Here is an 18,725-nt window from a genome sequence, read left to right on the forward strand (position 1 = left end):
TTCCATCTCAAGAAGTTCAAAGGACCAAAACAATTACCTCCTCGAGGACATCGGCCAACTTGCTGAGGATTTCATCAGGAAGGCTCTGGAATGTTGGAACGCTGGAAAACAAAACAGAGCGTGATGCTGAACACCTGCATGGCAGCTTGCAATAACAAATATGTCTGCATGAAAGATGAATGCTCGTTTCTTGATTAAGAATCTATAAATAACGATCACATATTTTTCTCAATTTTCTTTTTTTATAGTTTTTATTCAGTTTACATACCAACCACAGTTTTTTCTCCTTTCCCTCCTCCTGGCCCCCCACCTCCCCCCAATTCACCCCATCCACAGAAAGCGTAAGGTGTAATTTAATCCACAGAAAAGGTAAGGTATAATTTAAGGAATCATCGGTGTGTTTGATGTCCAGCAAGGAGAGGTTATGTGGCCTAAGCAGGGTTTCTATTGTTGTGAAGAATATCAAGGACAAAGGCAAGTTAGGAAAGAAAGAGTTTGTTTGATTTACACTTCCACATGGAGTCCATCACTGAAGGAAGCCAGGGCAGGAAATCAAATAGGGCAGGAACCTGGAGAAAGGAGCTGATGCAGAGGTCATGAAGGGGTGCTGCTTACTGGCTTGCTCATCTTGGCTTACTTAGAGTACTTTCTTAGAGAGCCAAGAGCTACTTGCCCAGGGATAGTACCATCCACAATGGTCTGGGCCCTCCTGCATCAATCACTAATTAAGAAATGTCTTATGAGCTTGCCTACAGCCACATTTCTGGGGCATCTTCCCAACTGAGGCACCCTTCCCTCTGATGACGCTAACTTGTGTCAAGTTGATTAAAAAAAAAAAGTTCTATCCAGGATAATCCAGGATAACTAACGTCTTATCAACACATCGCTGTTAAACCACAACCTTCACCTCCAAGATCACAAATTAATATAAATATCACAATACAAAACATTTCACAAATTTTCACAAATTTAAAAATGTGCCACAGTCTTATAAATTTATACTTTAAAAATTCAGTCTCTTTTTTAAAATTCCAAAGTCTCTTTTACAGTTGAAAGTCTTTCAACCACAGGCTTCTATAAAATAAAAAATAATTGAAATATTTTCTTATTTTAAGAAGGAAGAACCAAGGTATAGTCACAATCAAATCAAAACAAAACTGAATGATAACTGTTAAATGTCTGGGATCTACGCATGACCTCCGGGCTCTTCCAAAGGGTTTGCTCACTTCCCTTCAGCACAGAGAGCTTGTCTTCTGGGCTCCGTTTTTTCCACTCCACAGTTACTACCATTCTGGGTGGTCATCCCATGGTACTGTCACCTCTAAAAAGCTGGAATCTCTTGTTGCAACTGGGCTACACTTTCACCAATAGCTTCTCCTCAGTTCTCTTCAGGAACTCTACCCCTGAACCATATCACCAAGCCTCAGCTTCTCTCCATGACCCCTTCATGTCTTCAAAACCAGGATCAGCTGGATGGTGCTCACACTATCAAGTTTAGGTGCCAGCACGAGGTACAACCTTGGGTACCTCTGGAATACAGCTTCCATGTAATGACCCTGAAGAAACACATCCCAAAAGACTTCACCTCAATAATGCTGGTCTCTTCTTAATCAGAGCTGATTGTCAGCCCCAGATGACCAGCATCTATTGTCCAGGAAAGTAAAGGTTTTGCTGTAGAGGTTCTGATCTCTTATTAACCCCAGCTGATACATCAGCTCATGCTGACCAGACACCACAGATTCTTGTCACAAATGGCCTAATAAAGTCTTTGCTTCCCCCCTGAAACTTCACAAGACAGGCCCCCATTGCACTGCTCACAACATTCGCATCTCCCAAGCTCTTACACAACAGCCCACGAAGCTCTCATTACTCAATGGCTTTCCTAGCTCACATGCTAAAGTCCTTCCACATTGCTCTCAAAAGCAGCATGGTCAAGTCTGTCACAACGGCACCCCACTATCTGGCACCAATTTCTGTCCTAGTCAGGTTTTCTATGGCTTTGGTAAACACGATGACTAGAAGCAAGCTGGGGAGGAAAGGGTTTTTCTGACTTAGGCTTCATGTCTTAGTCCATCACTGAAGGAAGTCAGTGCAGGAACTGATGTAGAGACCATGGAGGGATGCTGCTTACTGGCTTCCTTGCCTGCTTTCTTACAGACTCTAGGACCTCCAGCCCAGGCGTCCACCACTCACAATGGGTTGACCCTCCCCATGAATAACTAACTAATTAAGAAAGTACCCTACAGGTTTGTAATCTACAAATAGATCTTCTTCCTGGAAGTATTTTCTCAATCAAGGCTCCCTCTTCTCTAATGTTTCAAGCTTGTGTCAAGTTGACACAAAACTAGCCACAGTGTGTTGCAAATAAGAGTTTAGTGTTCCGACACTTTCAGTGAATCCACACTTCTCTTGACTTCTGTGACTTTGAGGGCCTGAGCCTTGATAGAGAGGCAGCTACTCTCCCTCTTTAGTCTCCACTCACCAGATTCCACTCAGCTCCACTTCCTCTTCCCAGGTTCTCCCACGTACACCATTCTCTGTCCCAGTTCCCACCACCCTTTACAATATTTTAATTGATGAATCATTGGGACCTGAAAGTATTCATTCAACAACTATTGTTCTCAGTCCTTCCCCGACCAAGTCAAATTCTCCGATCGAGGTTCTTTTTGGTATTCTTTAGGGCAAAGTCTTGGTGGGTCTAGCCTAGGACATAATAGACAGGCATTCTTGCTTCTGAGAGACACTCAGCCCCTTTGAGTTTTTACTATACCTGTAATTAGATAATATCCGTTCTTGATAACATGTGTTTACTGCTAGAATAAAAACACATTAAACACAAGAAATGTGTGGTATGAGTGTGATTGAGAATTCGGAAGCTCAGCAGCACTTCCTGAGTGAAGCTATGGAGGTGCTGACTGTGACGACTTCCTACAACAGTGGTAAAAGAACACTGGCATGAACAAGAATTCCTGGAAAGAAGCTATAACTACGAAGTTTGATCAAGTGATTGATTAATCTTCAGTGACATGGAGAAGTTGACGTGTTACACGTTCAGAGCCAAATTATCTTAGGGCATCTTTCGTACTCTTAGAAATCATGCTCTCTATATGATCCAACATCGTGTGACTATTAGTTAGATAATATAGAACCCTAGTTTCCACCCACTGAAGGGCTAAAAATGCTCTCAGAGAGCATCTGAAGCCTAGAGCAGGTTCTCCTGCTTTGCTATAATCCACCTACTTGATGTACCCATGACCAAAAGTAACAAAGTTGCCAGCTCATTAGAACGTGATATTTGGGGAAACCCAAATCTGTGTTCTGGGGCTATGGTCACTCCTAGTTGCCCCCAGAATAAGCCATCTCTTTTGTTCCTTCAAGGTCAAAGGTGTTTCCTTCATTGACACTTTATGACAAGCAGCTAGAGGACAGGAAAAGGAGAGAGGGAACGCAAGGAGTGGGGACAACTGTGCAACCAAAGAATAAGACCACTTTATGTTGGAATAACGGTTAAAGTTTTAAATCTCCTCAGTCCAAACACTAGGATCATCTGTCTCACGTTTCTACATAAACTAGGCTATTAATCGAAGCAAACCAGTCTAAGCTGCACTATTGCTCGTCCCTGCTTAAACTACCCTTTCAACCTTTCCCATCCAAGCTCCGAGCTACCCTGCCCCTCAGCACAGTCAATGCAAATTTCTTCTACAAAATGAACAAAATTTCTCCAACCTTTGCCCCTGCCGGATGGCATTTTGAACTGCTATTTTGCTCCGCACCAGGTCACTGCAGAAAACACAACTCGGGCCATTGTTTTCCTGGCTAGCATCTGTGGGCTTCAAGAAACCTTTTATTTTAGAAACTCCCTGGATTATAATGATGTTTCTCTGAGAAGATGCATTCAGTTTAGACAGGCTCAAACTAAGACTCTCCTGGCTATGAGGCAAATGTCAGGTCCCTCATCTCACCCAGTTCTCACTTCTTCCCGTGAAACAGCAAGCGGAACTCCTGAATGATGTCAAAAGTACAAATTGAGAAAACTTAATTTTTTACGTATATTTGCTTAGTTTTCTGAGGCAGGGTCTCATGCTGTATTCCAGGCTGGCCTTAAACTCATGACAACCCACCTGGCTCAGCCTCCCAAATGCTAGCCGTACTGACATGCACCACCACATCCACCCAAAACTTCATTTATTTGTGAACTAATAAATCATCAGCTAAAACTCATTAGCATTTATTTTCCCAAAGTCTAATGAAAATGCCATCTGGGGTTTAAGACTACAATCTCGTTTACTCAGGTTTCAGAGTTTGAATTGAGACTACAAACCGGGGTGTGTGCATCGTGTGTCTGATACCTGATTTACAGCACAGTCTCAGGAATGCAGTGACAGAAGCCTTCGCCCACAGCTGTGAAAGAAGCATGAACACCCTGCTGGTAACGAGTCACTCTGATTCCCATTACTTAGGGCACAGCATACTGATGGATTTCCAGGGTCTATGCAGAGGCACAGCAATTCACCCAGGACCACCTGCTCCACCAGACTTACTGCCCTGGCCTGAGCGAGGGAGGTTTTCATTTCCAGAAGGCAATCAGTTTGAACAGCTGGAAGGGACAGAAGACAATAGAGCAGTGGTTCTCAACCAGTGGATCTTTTGAGGGCTGCATATCAGATACTTACGTTATGATTCCTAGTGGTAGCATAATTACACGTAGCAAGGAAGTAATTTTATTGTTGGGGCTCACCACAACATGAGGAACTGTATTAAAGGGTCGCAGCATTAGGAAGGTTGAGAACCAGAGCTCAGATAGAGACAGCTGGTTCCTGAGTTCTGCAGGTTAAGCATCACCACCCCTTCCTTTTTCTTTTGATGAACTCTATTTCAGCTCCTGAGATGGGAGATGAATTAGTGTTTCACCATTGAGTATTTGTGGAAGATACACGCCACAACTGAGTTTTATGATTGGATGCTGTCTTAAAAGCTTCTGTTACTTCTATGTGAACAACTTCTGTGTAAATATACGTTCTATGGAAGGCATGGTATGTTTTCATGAGAGCTATTATCCAAGAGAAAAATATAGTATTTTCTTAACTGTGCAGGACATTAAACGAAAGCAAAAATGTTTGGAGTTAGGAGTATATTTTTAACTTATTATGTTTTATAATTTTAAATGCTTCAAAACACTGGGCTGGGACTGTAGGTTTAGCTCATTGATAGAGCACTTTTCTAACGCACACAAGGCCCTGGTTCTATTTCCAGCACAAAAGAATTGAGCACCCTTTATTACTACAAATGAAGAATCCTTTATAAGAAGAAGCATTAAGGGAGGAACAACTTTGTGTGGGGGGTAGACAGATGGTTCAGCAGGTATAAACACTTGCTGTGCATGCTTGGGGTCTGGAGTTCAGATTCCAGCACCTATATCTGTTTCCCAGCACCACTGCAGGGTTGAGAGAGAATAATTGCGTAGACTTTGTCGGCTGACAATTTAAGTGAGGCTGAACTCTGGGCTCAGAGAGACTCTGCCTCAAAGGAATGAGGTGGTAAGTGACAAAATAGGACACCCGAAGCCTTTTTTCTGTCCTCCAAGAACAGATATGTGCATGCGCACATGTACACACACATGCACACACGCACACATACATGTATGCACACACATGCATGTGCACACACACACACAACACACCATATTCAAGCATGAAAAAAAATATAAGAAATGACCAGTAACATCTGATTCATTTCTGGACTCAAAATGGAAAATCATTCATCAGAAAAAAAGAGTGATTTTTCTGCTCATTAGTTACTCTGAAAACACTCTGGTCTTTAAAATTCAGAGATCTATTGTTCTTTAAGCACCAGATAATTTCTATCGTGTAACTAATCTGCTTTCTAAGAATTCTGTCTGCCAGTAGTGTGAACTCCAAGAACAATACAACTGAGGATAGTCAGCTTAAAATTCTATCCAAAAAATAGATGAGTTGAATTTTCTCAAATACATCAAAAGATGTCAGTTGAGATTCCAATAATTTTGGTAAATGGTAATTCAAGATAGGGCTTTCTGGTGTGTGTGAAACACTGAAGGCAAAGCCTTGTTAGAACAAGCTTCCAGACAGAATGTTAAACACGAGAGAAGCATATTTTATGGTTAAAATAATGTATTATAATAATTTGCATGTTAATTGCAAGTAATTCTTACAGATGTGTTCAAATGGTTCTTAAGGACTTGCACGAGGCTTGAAGTAAGAGACTGCATTTCAATGTAACATAATAGAGGTGACTGAGTGTGCAGCTTTTCTATTTGTTTTTCTCATTGAATGAAGCAGAGGCTTGGAATCTGTAATGACAGACGATAGAAGATGAAATTTGAATGCTTTTTATTTGCCAGGCACTGGGGTAAGAGTTTTATAGATAACATAAATTTCATTTTTATAACAACCTTATCACCAGCCCATTATAGTTATCCATTCTCCAGATAAGAGTGACCAACCTTGAGAGGTTGTCTAAGGTCACGTCATACAACATCAGAAGTAGAAAAATGAAAGCGCCCACTTAGATTAATGTGGTCCTCATCAATAGCTCACTGAAACATGTCGTTTACAGGGAGGGTCCCAGAAAATGCTTCTCAGAACAATGCTTTGCCATCTACGTGTGGTGACACATGCAGTCACTTAACATCCAGAGGCTAAGGCAATAGGACCACCATAAGTTTGAGCTAGCAAGTACCAGACCATCCAGGCCTCCAGTGAGACCCTGTCCCCAAAGGCCAAAATTAGCAACAAAACATCCTAGCTCATCATTTCTTTAGATATAAAAACAATTACCCATTTTGATGCCATTTGATTGACTTTAGTTATCTTCCAACTTTTTATTACGAAAAACATCAAGCAAATGGTAAAGAAGAATAGTTTAAGAACTGCCAGTATTATCAATACTAGACTCACTTGTTACCATACACCATTCTTATGCTATCTCTTTCTATTTCCCTACATGTGGGCATAATCAGCTAAAGGTAGATATAGCTGGATGAATACTTGAGGTCATCTTTCAGATTTCAAAAATCGCTTCACTAATACCTCAGCAGAGATCTCATCAAAGTGAAGGCCGGAGGAGGATCCTGAGTTTGAAGCCAACCTGAGCTACACAGAACATTTTAGTCTAAGTTTTATAGCAAGACACTGTCACACACAAATCACCAGAAAATAAAAAGGGTATGGGAGGTTTCCTAAATAGTCTTGATGTCATTACTGTACAGAATAAAATTAACTCAATAATATCACAAATATATTATATATTGTCTAAGAATATCTTTTTAAATTTGTGGATTTGGGGATTTAGTTTTATCTTATGTATAGGGACATTTTGCATGTATACATGCTGTGCACCAAGTATATACAGTACCTCTGAAATCTAGAAGAGGCATCAGACCCCCTGCAACTAGAGTTACAAATAGTTATTACATGCCACATGGGTGCTGAGAATTGAATTTGAACCCTCTGGAAGAACAAACAGCGCTTTTAACCCCTGAGAATCTCTCCAGACTCTGTTCATTAGTTTCTTTTTCCAGGGGCAAAAGAAATGGCTCAAAGGTTAAGAAAACACTCCGGTCCCAAAGGGGACAAGAATTTGGTTCCCAACACACACATCAAGTGGTTTACAACCACCTTTAACTCCAGCTCCAGGGGCTCCAATGCCCCCGTCTGACCTCTATGGGCACTGCACTCATTCTTACATATACCCCCACAGAGATGCATGTATATACACATAATTAAAAATTAAAATGAGTTTTTTAATTGTTTTTCAGAGAAGACCCTGTTAATGTCAAGACACTGCTTTTGGCTACTGTGTCTCCTTAGTCTCCTATTATATGCCAGTCTACTGCTGACTTTATGACACTGGATTTTTTGGAGAGTCTGGAAAAGCTATGATAATAGGCATCCAATAAACCTAATTAGTCTTTGGGTTTTATTTGTGACAACCAACTGCATGGAAGTTAATAATGAAGAGGCTCAGTAGAAATAATTACATGACATCCATGAAGAGACAGATATAGAATACTAATTACACAATATTGAACAGCAATTATATATCTAGAAGTATTTCCGAAGGAATGGTCCAAGCATTCCTTCAAATTCTTCATGATCCTCTTCAAAGCTAAAACAATTTTCATAATGACTTTTTGCCTTTTTAACTCTTATTTCTTCATATACAAACAAGGAAATTATCTAAGGGCTATCTGACACAGGATGCTATCACTTTAGTGATTAATAGTACACATCCTTGCATGTTCCTGTGTCTGTGTGCGTGTATGCATGTGCATGTATGTGTATGCTTGCACATGTGTGTGTGTGTGTGCTTGTGTGTAGACCAGAAGTCAAAGTTGCGTATCTTTCTCCTTATTTTTGGGTCAGGGTCTGTAATTCAGTTAGACTAGATGACCTGGAATTCCTAGGGATCCTCCAGTCTCTGCCTTCCCAGCATGAGGATTACAAAAGTGGACAGCAGTGTCTGTTTTTTTAAGTGGGTACTCTGAGTGCCAATGCTTATGGACTAATGCCCCTTACAAACTGAGCCATTTCCTCAGCCCCTGCACCTGACGTCTGATTGCTGTTGCTGTTGTGGTTTGTTGAGATAGCTTCTATATGCAACACAGAATGGCCTTGAGCTTATAATCCAAAGACACCAAAAGGAGACCAAGAGGATACAAATTGAAAAAGAGGTCAAACTCTCACTATTTGCTGATGATATGATAGTTTACATAAGCGAACCCAAAAATTCTACCAAGGAACTTCTACAACTCATAACAATTTTTTACATTTTAAATTATGTGTATATTCCAGTAATGTAGCAAGACACAAGATTAACTCAAAAAATCAGTAGCCCTCCTGTACACAGATGATAAATGGGCTGAGAAAAAAGTCAGAGAAACATCATCCTTCACAAAAGCCACAATAGCATAAAGTATCTTGGAGTAACTCAAACCAAACAAATGGAAGACTTGCATGACAATAACTTTAAATCTTTGAAGAAAGAAATTGAAGAAGACATCAGAAAGTGGAAAGATCTCCCATGCTCTTGAGTAGGTAGAATTATCATAGTAAAAAATTGAAATCTTACCAAAAGCAATATACAGATTCAATGCAATACCCATTAAAATTCCAACAAAATTCTCCACAGACCTCGAAAGAATGGTACTCAGCTTCATATGGAAAAGCAAAAAACCCAGGATAGCCAAAACAATCTTGTACAATAAAAGAATGTCTAGAGGCATCACAATCCCTGACTTCAAACTCCACTACAGAGCTATAGTAATGAAAACAGCATAAAAACAGACAGGAGGACCAATGGAACTGAATGTAAGTCCTGGACATTAATCCACACAACTTCGAATACCTGATTTTTGACAAAGAAGCAAAAAATATCTAATGAAAAATGAAAGCAGATTTAACAAATGGTGCTGGCATAACTGGATATCAACATGTAGACAAATTAAAATAGATCCATATCTATCATCATGCACAAAACTCAGGTCCAAATGGATCAAAGACCTCAACATAAAGCCAGCCACACTGAACATCATAGAAGAGAAAGTGGGAAGCACACTTGAACTCATTGGCACAGGAGACCACTTCCTAAATATAACCCCAGTAGCACAGACACTGAGAGAAACAATTAATAAATGGGACCTCTTGAAACTGAAAAGCTTCTATAAAGCAAAGGACATGGTCAACAAGACAAAGCAAGAGCCTACAGAATGAGAAAAGATCTTCACCAACCCCACATCAAACAGAGGTCTGATCTCCAAAGAACTCAAGAAATTAATCATAAAAAGAACAAATAATCCAATAAAAAATGAAGTAGAGACCTAAACAGAGAACTCTCAATAGAGGAATCTAAAATACCTTAAAGACACTTAAGGAAAGGCTCAACATCCTTGGTCATCAGAGAAATGCAAATCAAAGCAACTCTGAGATTCAATCTTACACCTGTAAGAATGGCCAAGATCAAAAACACTAATGACAACTTATACTGGGGAGGTTGTGGGGTAAAGGGAACACTCCTGCCTTGCTGGGGGGAGTACAAGCTGGTACAGTCTCTTTGGATATCAGTATGGTCATTTCTCAGAAATTAGGAAATAACCTTCCTCAAGACCTAGCAATACCACTTTTGGGTATATATCCAAAGGATTCTCAATTGTGCCACAAGGACATGTGCTCACCTATGTTCACAGCAACATTGTTTGTCATAGCCAGAACAGGGAAAGAACCTAAATGCATCTCGACCGAGGAATGGATAAGGAAAATGCTGTACATTCACACAATGGAGTACTACACAGCAAAAAAGTATAATGACATCTTGAAATTTGCAGGCAAATGGATGGAGCTAGAAAACATCATTTTGAGTGAGGTAACCCAGACCCTGAAAGACAATTATCATACGTATGTTGTAAGGAGAGAGCAGCTTGTTGGTTCCAGGCTGCTTAGCCCCAAAATAATCACACAGAAAGTATATTATTTAAATCAATGCTTGGCTCATTAGCTCTAACTTCTTATTGGCTAACTCTTACATGTTAATTCAACCCATCTCCATTAATCTGTGCATCACCAAGAGGTCATGGACTGCCAGCAAAGTTTCAGCACATCTGTCTAGGTGCTGGCTCCATGGCTTCTCTCTGACTCCGCTCTTCTTTCTCCTAGCATACAGCCTAGCTTTCCTCACCTAGTTCTGTTCTTCCCTGCAATAGGCTCAAAGCAGTTCTTTATTTATTAACCAATAAAAGCAACACTTAGACAGAAGGACCTCCCACACCATATGTACTCACTCATAAGTTTTTAAATACAAAGCAAAGAAAACCAGCCTACAAACCGCAATCCTAGAGAACCTAGACAACAATGAGGACTCTAAGAGAGACATACATGGATCTAATCTATATGGGAAGTAGAAGAAGACAAGATCTTCTGAGTAAATTGGGAACATGGGGACCTTGGGAGAGGGTTGAAGGGGAGAGGCAGGGAGGGGAGCAGAGAAAAATGTAGAGCTCAATAAAAATCAAAAAAAGAAAAATTAAAACAACAAATCCTGGCTTATGGAGTTGTTCTCATTATTAATAAACACAAAGCACTTAGTAAAAGGGATGCCATAGGGTAAGCACTCAATTACAGGGACATATAATTTAGCTTGTATAACACTACACTTAATATAGAGTGTGTGTCATATCACAGGTACTTAAAACATGCAAATTAAAGCAATATGCAAGGAAGCTAAATGCGATAAAGGAATAATGGTCTGACCCAAGATCACACCAAAGAGTTGTACAGCTTACATGATGTGCAAAAGCACCTATATGGGTGGCTTTTCCAAGAGCAATGAGATTATGTCTTGCAGGCTATGCTTGTAACACCTCATCCTCTCAGGGAGCTGTACCAATCAGCGTACAGCCAGGAGCATCTCCTCAGTTTCAAAATGCATACCTCGTATCCTGGCCTTCTGTTCTATGAGACAGTGACCCTGGTGCTGATCTGGAGTCACGGGCATATTTTATTGAGGCAATTTAAGTCAATAAAAATTCAGAACCGAATGTATTGCTACTGATGGACTGAATTACTATTTATTTATTTATTTACTTACTTACTTACTTACTTACTTACTTACTTACTTAACTATTTTTGAGAAGGAGTCTTGCTATGTGGCCTTGACTACTTGCCACTCACTCTGTTGCCTGCCTGATCCTGAGCTCACATCAGTCTTCTTTGGCCTCCTGAGTGCTAGAATTATTTGCAACACCAAACCTGATTTGACAGAATCTTCTTATGTCAGGCTGTTAGAACCACCATTTAAAAACCCTCTGATGGTGCACTTGCCCAAGCAAAGCTCAAGAAACGCCAATGTGGCCATCAAATAGATCCCAGGAGGTCAAGCGCTTAGCCCACACTTTAATAAACCAACTAAGAAGTGCTTAATAGCATCCAATCCCGTGGCTTATCCAGAAAAGCCACATTGTCCCAGGTCTTTGCTATGAAAATTACAATTTCTATGCCCACATCAAAGGTAAAATTGCAGGGACTTTTACGACATTTCAACAAATTATATCTGATTGCTACTACAGGAAAAGAGCACATGACTTTTAAAATGTCTAAAAAGTACATTGGTGGTCATCAGCTTAGAAGGTTCTGTAATAGGTTTCTATCTAATCTTTAAAAACATGAGAGATGGCTCCTACCCCTTCCCACTCCAGCCTGAACTTTGCTCTACATCACTGATGGGTGTTTGGTATAGTCTGCATTTTTACTGCACAGGCCTGTGTATATACTGAAGGATTTTTGTTGTTGTTGTTGTTGTTGTTTCTTATTACAGCCTGTGAAATGCCAGGATTCTGAAATGCCTCAATTCTCTTGGCATGGAAACAGTTTCTGGGAGGAAGCTGTCTGGAGTCTACATTTCTTATGCTGTAACTACATCATCTCCCCAAGACCTAAAGCACGTTTACTCTTCTGCTAATCTCTGGACACTGAGTCTAAGGCTCACCTCTAGTGACTGCACACTTGTCTAGTATTTCTCATGCTAAGGAGCAAATGTTTACTGTACTTTTGGATTGGAGCCACCTGTATGCAACTCTACCTCTGGCTCTGAGAAAGAATTTTTGATATATTTGCTAATAATTCTCTTTTTCTAGAATGAAAAAAGTCCTTTGCTTTATTTCATATGATTAAATTCAAATTAATTCTTTACCAGTGAATTTTCTTTTATGAATTAAATTTTTCAAAAACATAAGCATGCAGGAAAGAGGATCCACATTCAAAATACTGAACAGTTAATTTAAAGAACCTTTTTAAAAATAGTTTTGCATTTATGTTTAAAGGAGTCAATTAAATCATTAACTCCCTGCCTTTTAAGATGTTTAATTAAAAGTTATGTTTAGTTCATAGAAATATTAGATTAAATGGTATTAAATGATGTAACTGTAAATCTCTTAACATAAAACCCTGCTCAGAACACACACAGTGACTACTTACTATCAATGAATAACGTCATTCATGTTGGGAATGACTTTGTGTGTGCTGTTTTTACGCCATGCATTACCCGAAGGTTACATGATATATGAATTCCCAGTGATTGTCCTACTTTTTACAAAAAGAAATAAATGTGCATGTTTACTGTTGTCAATGAGAAAATGGGAGAATCCTAGCAAAGGGAAATTATTCTTTTTGGCAGATTAAAGGTAAGCAAAGGGTCTAAGTCCTATTAACTTTTACTGAATATAATTAGAAGTGAGTGGTTTAGTAAAATAGTAATTACAAGGGCCATAAAAGTAATTCTACCTATTGAGTACATGTATATCACATATTTCATAATGACTTTAATAATAATAGCCACCATTAACATCTGTTCAGCACTTACTATCATCCAAGCACGTTGCTAACTATAGACTTTATTTAATTTAGATCTTGGGACAACTGATATTCCAAATTAATATAAGATGTAGTGAAATAGGCCATTTGTAGGTGAATAAACAGTGTAAACCCCAATGGTGAGTATCTGGTGCTGACTTTCTCATAAAGAGCACAACACTTGCTTAACTTGACCCTTTGCTGGGATCTATAGTAACTTAATTGCTTTCACATTAGTAAGTTGACCTAAGATAAGCCACATTCCATGAAGAAGACTAGAAATTTATTAGGTCTTAATAACTGTCTTTTTTTTTAATCTTTAAGAAAAACAAAGGCTTAAATTGGACAATAGTATTCTATTTACTTACTTATTCATCCATTCATTTATTTTGGTTAATCAAGAAAAGATTCAGCCCTAGTCGTCCTAGGACTCACTTTGTAAACCAGGCTGGCTTTGAACTCACAGAGATCTGCCTGCCCCTGACTACTGAGTGCTGAGATTAAAAATGTGTGCCATCACCACATGACAGAACAGTTCTATTTGTGGATTCTAAAGTGGTTTAGAGTAAGTGCTAGGGTTGATGTGTGAAGACTGTAGCTTGTGATTGAGATCCCAACAGATTACAATGCCTACAAAGATAGTTTTAATGAATGAATTTTTGGTTATTACTTCTTCCATGAATGACTTTGGTTATAAATACACACAGAGAAATTCCACTCAGACAATTTATTATATGTGCAAAGGTCCCGATTTTATCATCCAGTACTATATTTTGAGAATTGAAACAGAAAAAGTGTGTATTTTATTTTCTCTAGTTTGCAAATGACATGGAAAGAGATAAGTAATCAGGAATGTTAAGAGTAATTGAGTCTTGAGAAGGAAGCAGCCGTGCACTTTGTGGGGAGTCTACATGACCAGCTTCAGTTTGAGAGGAGACATAAAGGACATAAAACATCTAAGGTAAGGAAGAAGAAAAATAACAAAAAGCCCAGCTTTAAATGAGACCACGAATCCTGTAGAATGGGCAATGGAAGTATAGAATGCATATTAAATATAGGGACTGTGAGTGATCTGATATAAATGGATACAGAATTTGACAAGGAAAACTCAAATGAAACCAACAAAGTGAAGAGGTGTCCAACTATAATTATGACACCATAATGCCTGGACTGGAGTTAGAACAAGGAATAGAAAACTGTGATCTAGCCAGGGTTAGTAGTGCACACCTTTAATTCCACTACCCAGGAGGCAGGAGCAGGTGGAGCTCTGTGATTCTGAGGTCAACCTGGTCTACACAGAGAGTTCCAGTACAGCCAGGGCTACATAGTGAGACCATGTCCAACAAAACAAAACAAAAAGATAAAGAAAACTGTATTTTGTAGATTTTCATAACTTAAGTTCCCAGAGGATTTGTTTAAATACACATTCTGCTACGCAGATGGCTGAGTGGGCAAAATGCTTGCCAAGTAAGCTCAGTGCCCTGAGTTTGGACCCCATAACCCACATGAAAACTAGGGTGTGACTACATGGGTCTGTAGACCCCAGCACTTGACGTAGTAGGGTAGAAACACGGAGGATTGCTGCGTCTAGCTGGTCACCAGCCTCACTGGAAAACAAGAAACAGAGATCCAGGTTCAGCAAGAGATGCTCTTCCAAGGGAACAAAATGGAGAGCCATTGGGGAAGAAACCTAACGTTCTCCTCTGAACACAGCATGTGAGGGATGAACATGTGCCCCACACACACACATGTGTGCATGCCTACATATATCACAGACATACAAAACAATGTGCTGAGGGTGATAATGCATGCCCGAAAACCCTGCACTCAGAACATGAGGTGGGAAGGTCAAGAGTTCAAAGACATTCTGGGTTACATTGTGAGACCCTGACTTAAGAAAACACAATCATCAAGGATGGCAACTTTGTCTGGTTTTAGAAGATAAATACTATAAGATAATTTAATCTTTTACTGACAAAACACATTCTGCCAGTAAGTAACTGAATCAGCAAGTGGTAATTCCCTTGGCTTCCCTTTTCTCGATAGTTGTAAAATAGCAGCTAACTTGGGAGCCATTGTATGGCCTCATTCTTTGTTCTTCAACAGTGTTACTTCATTCTAAGTAATTTACTATAGTAACATCATGATCGTGAAGGCTAAAAGATACAATTTCATGAGAATCAAGTACAATTTTTATGTTCCATATCTGATATATTTATTTAAAAACAGATGAAACGATGGATTTCTTTGTGACAATTTAATATATGCTTATAATTGTGCCTTGATCCCTTGTCATCATATTACCAACTCTCCTTCCCCTTTCTCCTGCTGCTTTTCCCCATCCTCCCCCAAACAGTTCAATAGCTCTTTTCCTATTTTCAAGGTATGGGCGTGTGTGTGTGTGTGTGTGTGTGTGCGTGCGTGTGGTGATTCAATACAGGTTCCACATAAGAGACAGAACCTAGAAATCAGCTAGCTAGCATAATTTCCAGCTCCAATGGGAAAAATAAGTCGTGAAGATCAAACAAATATGACTAAGATTGCAAAATTCATCAGTAACAGAGTTGAACGAGGAGAAGAGTTTACTTACTCCTTCCAGTTCTGGTGATTATGTTGGAATGTGGTAATCACATCTTAATTTAAATGAACAAATGGATTGGTATTTCTTGGCTGAATTAGAAATGATTTCAAATGGTTTACCACAGCTCACAACAACAGGTGAAGGCTAGTCCCTTTTCTCTCGAATCAGGCCTAAGTTGGTGGCTAGCTTTAGCTAAACAGAGGAGGCCAAGATCATGTGCCAACATAGGGCTTGTCAAGGCCATGGCTTCTAAAATCTTGTCTCTGAAAGCCTATCACAGAGCTGTAAGGAAGCTTTCTTAAGCCTACTGGTGGCCAAAGTGAGTTAAGAGAGACCCAGGAGTCTATGGCGCCATCTTGTATATCCCCAGAGTACCTGAGCGAGGCTACACATGTTGAGCACTGACTGGTGGTTTCAGTATGCCCAGGGAATTATGAGAAGCAGAAAACTAAATTTGCTCCTGCACTTTTGTGGAGGAGGTCAGCACACAGAAACAGTCTCCACAATCAAATATCTACATCGCCTCTAAAACTTAACCTTTGTCGTAATTCATCTATGACTCATCCAAAGGAAACCATTGTTGCCACCAGTCTCCTTTCCTCATAACACCTTCTTTCTTACTGTTTACTTGAATAAGGTTCATAAGTAAAATCTGACTCCTAGATTGAGAAAGAGAAGAACACTTGGATTTCAGGAAATTTCATATTTTGGGAAACATCTTTCTGTTTTAAAATGACTTTTCATTTATGAACTTTCTCAATAGTTGAAAAGCACAATTCTGTACCCCTATTATTTCCTGTGGTTGTCCTGAAGCATTCTACCTCCTGGAAGGTCAAATCAGCTAATAGGAAGGGAGATGGATTCAGTCGTAATCATACATAAATCTTATATGAACACACTAGGTTCTTTTCAGACTACATTTACTTTCTTACTGGATTCCATTTTGGTACATGTTCCCCATGACTGAGAAAATATCTCACAATATTCTTCCAGAAAAAAAGGATCTGCACCTCATATATTTTACTTTTAAAGTTACATTTTAAAAATTGTGCATATGTGTGTGTGTGTGTTCATGGGCTCAGGATGTGCAAGCATGCACATGTGGAGGTGAGAGGACCTCCATCAAAGGAATTCTCAGGACAGAACTCACATTCCTTTGCAGGCTTTGCAGGAAGTGCCTTTATCCACTAAGGCATCTTGCCAGACTCAATGTCTATGTTTTTTCAAACTCTAAAACAACTTTGATGTACAAAATCATTAATGCTCAACTAACACAGCTTGATAACACAGATCATCCTGGTAATTTCATTCTGTAATATTGTATTTCTTGATTCATGGGGAAGTCATGATTACCACAATATGATAAAATCCAGGAGCCTGTAATATAAAAACTGTTTGATTTCCACAGAAAATACTATTTATATTAATTTGATATGCTTCTGAGAGAAACGGAACACACACACACATATGAAAAGATAAGGAGAAAGAAGTAAACATTTTTGCCATCTATGAGGTTATTTTTTAATGTAATCAAATTGATACATAATATCAACCATCAAAGAATGATGCTATATAGAAGACATGACACATTAAATCCTAAATCTCATTGTACCTCCCAGGTACAAACATGGAAAGTTTTTGCCTAAAACTTATACAAAATGACTTGAACTATTGTTATTCTAACATTCTGGCTATTCTCACAGGCATCATCTTAAAAGAATGAAGAAGTGGTGACGGACAGTCAGTAAAACAGACTTCAGCAGATACCTGACCTTAACAGCTCTATGACATTTAACAACACTATGGCGATGATACTGTTTAATTTACCATGTTGTAGACAGGATTATAGTAAGCAGGACATTTCTGATATATTATGAAACAAATCCCAAGTCTAAGATCCTTAGAGTCATCTACATGGACACTCTGTCGGTAGGTAGGATACAATGGTTGCAGAAGACATGGATTCTATTTCATCATCCACCTGAGCTGGTCCTCTGGCTCAGTTCTACTCACAAACGGTTAAAGAACTAGTCTGGCACCATCTCTTTCTACCTAATAGGACCCACCTGACCTTTAAGAAGTTCAGGATGGAGTGCTGACTTGAGAGAGCATGGAGACAGAGTCATGGAGAACATGTGGGAACCGGTCGGGTCCTAGCTATTCCACTCACCCAGGTGAGATCACGGACACTACCTGAGTCCAGAGGTGAATGCAAGAAGCATGCATCTGAGCCCCACCAACACACATGGTCATGAGAAAAACAGAGCTCCTGCCATAGCTCATAAGGCTTCCAATGACTTAGTATGCTTCAATACATAAATAAACTAACTAAGGACCATGTGTGGCATGCCTCTCCCCTCCTTCACACTGACCTTTTCCTTCCAATTTCTCAAAGATACCATGGGGCACAGGAGCTTCAAAATATGTTCATTGTGTAGAATACATTTCCAGAAGCTAATGACAGTATATGTTCCCCTTTTCTCTAAATATCTCCTATTTATCTTTGTGCTTTTTAACCATACCAGTCTCTATGTTAACCTTGTTGTTTGACAATTATTTATGAAGAATCTTTAATTTTCCACTATGCCTGTAATTATATATGTTATAATTTATAATGTACATCTTCTAATCTAAAGGTTCACTAAAAACACCTAGTCCAATTTCTAACATCGGTTCAATTCTTTTTTCCATGAATTATAAAACAATAGTTAGGCCACAGTTGAGCCACCAGAGGAAACTGTAACAAGCCTCAGAAGTTAGTACTC

General features: G+C 39.3%; 1 protein-coding gene across 2 annotated transcripts in view; it reads right to left on the bottom strand.

The window, feature by feature from the left end:
* Positions 1-18,725, bottom strand: part of Prkg1 (protein kinase cGMP-dependent 1) — a 1,099,611-nt gene that overhangs the window by 285,892 nt on the left and 794,994 nt on the right. For both annotated transcript variants that reach the window (XM_050158354.1, XM_050158348.1), the window contains exon 5: positions 38-101. In XM_050158354.1, the coding sequence (XP_050014311.1) occupies positions 38-101 (64 nt within the window). The remainder of the gene's footprint in view (positions 1-37; positions 102-18,725) is intronic.

The sequence above is a fragment of the Alexandromys fortis genome, unplaced genomic scaffold (genome assembly GCF_014885135.2).
Source record: "Alexandromys fortis isolate MF-2015 unplaced genomic scaffold, M_Fortis_MF-2015_v1.1 scaffold_10, whole genome shotgun sequence".
In the NCBI taxonomy this organism is placed as follows: domain Eukaryota; kingdom Metazoa; phylum Chordata; class Mammalia; order Rodentia; family Cricetidae; genus Alexandromys; species Alexandromys fortis.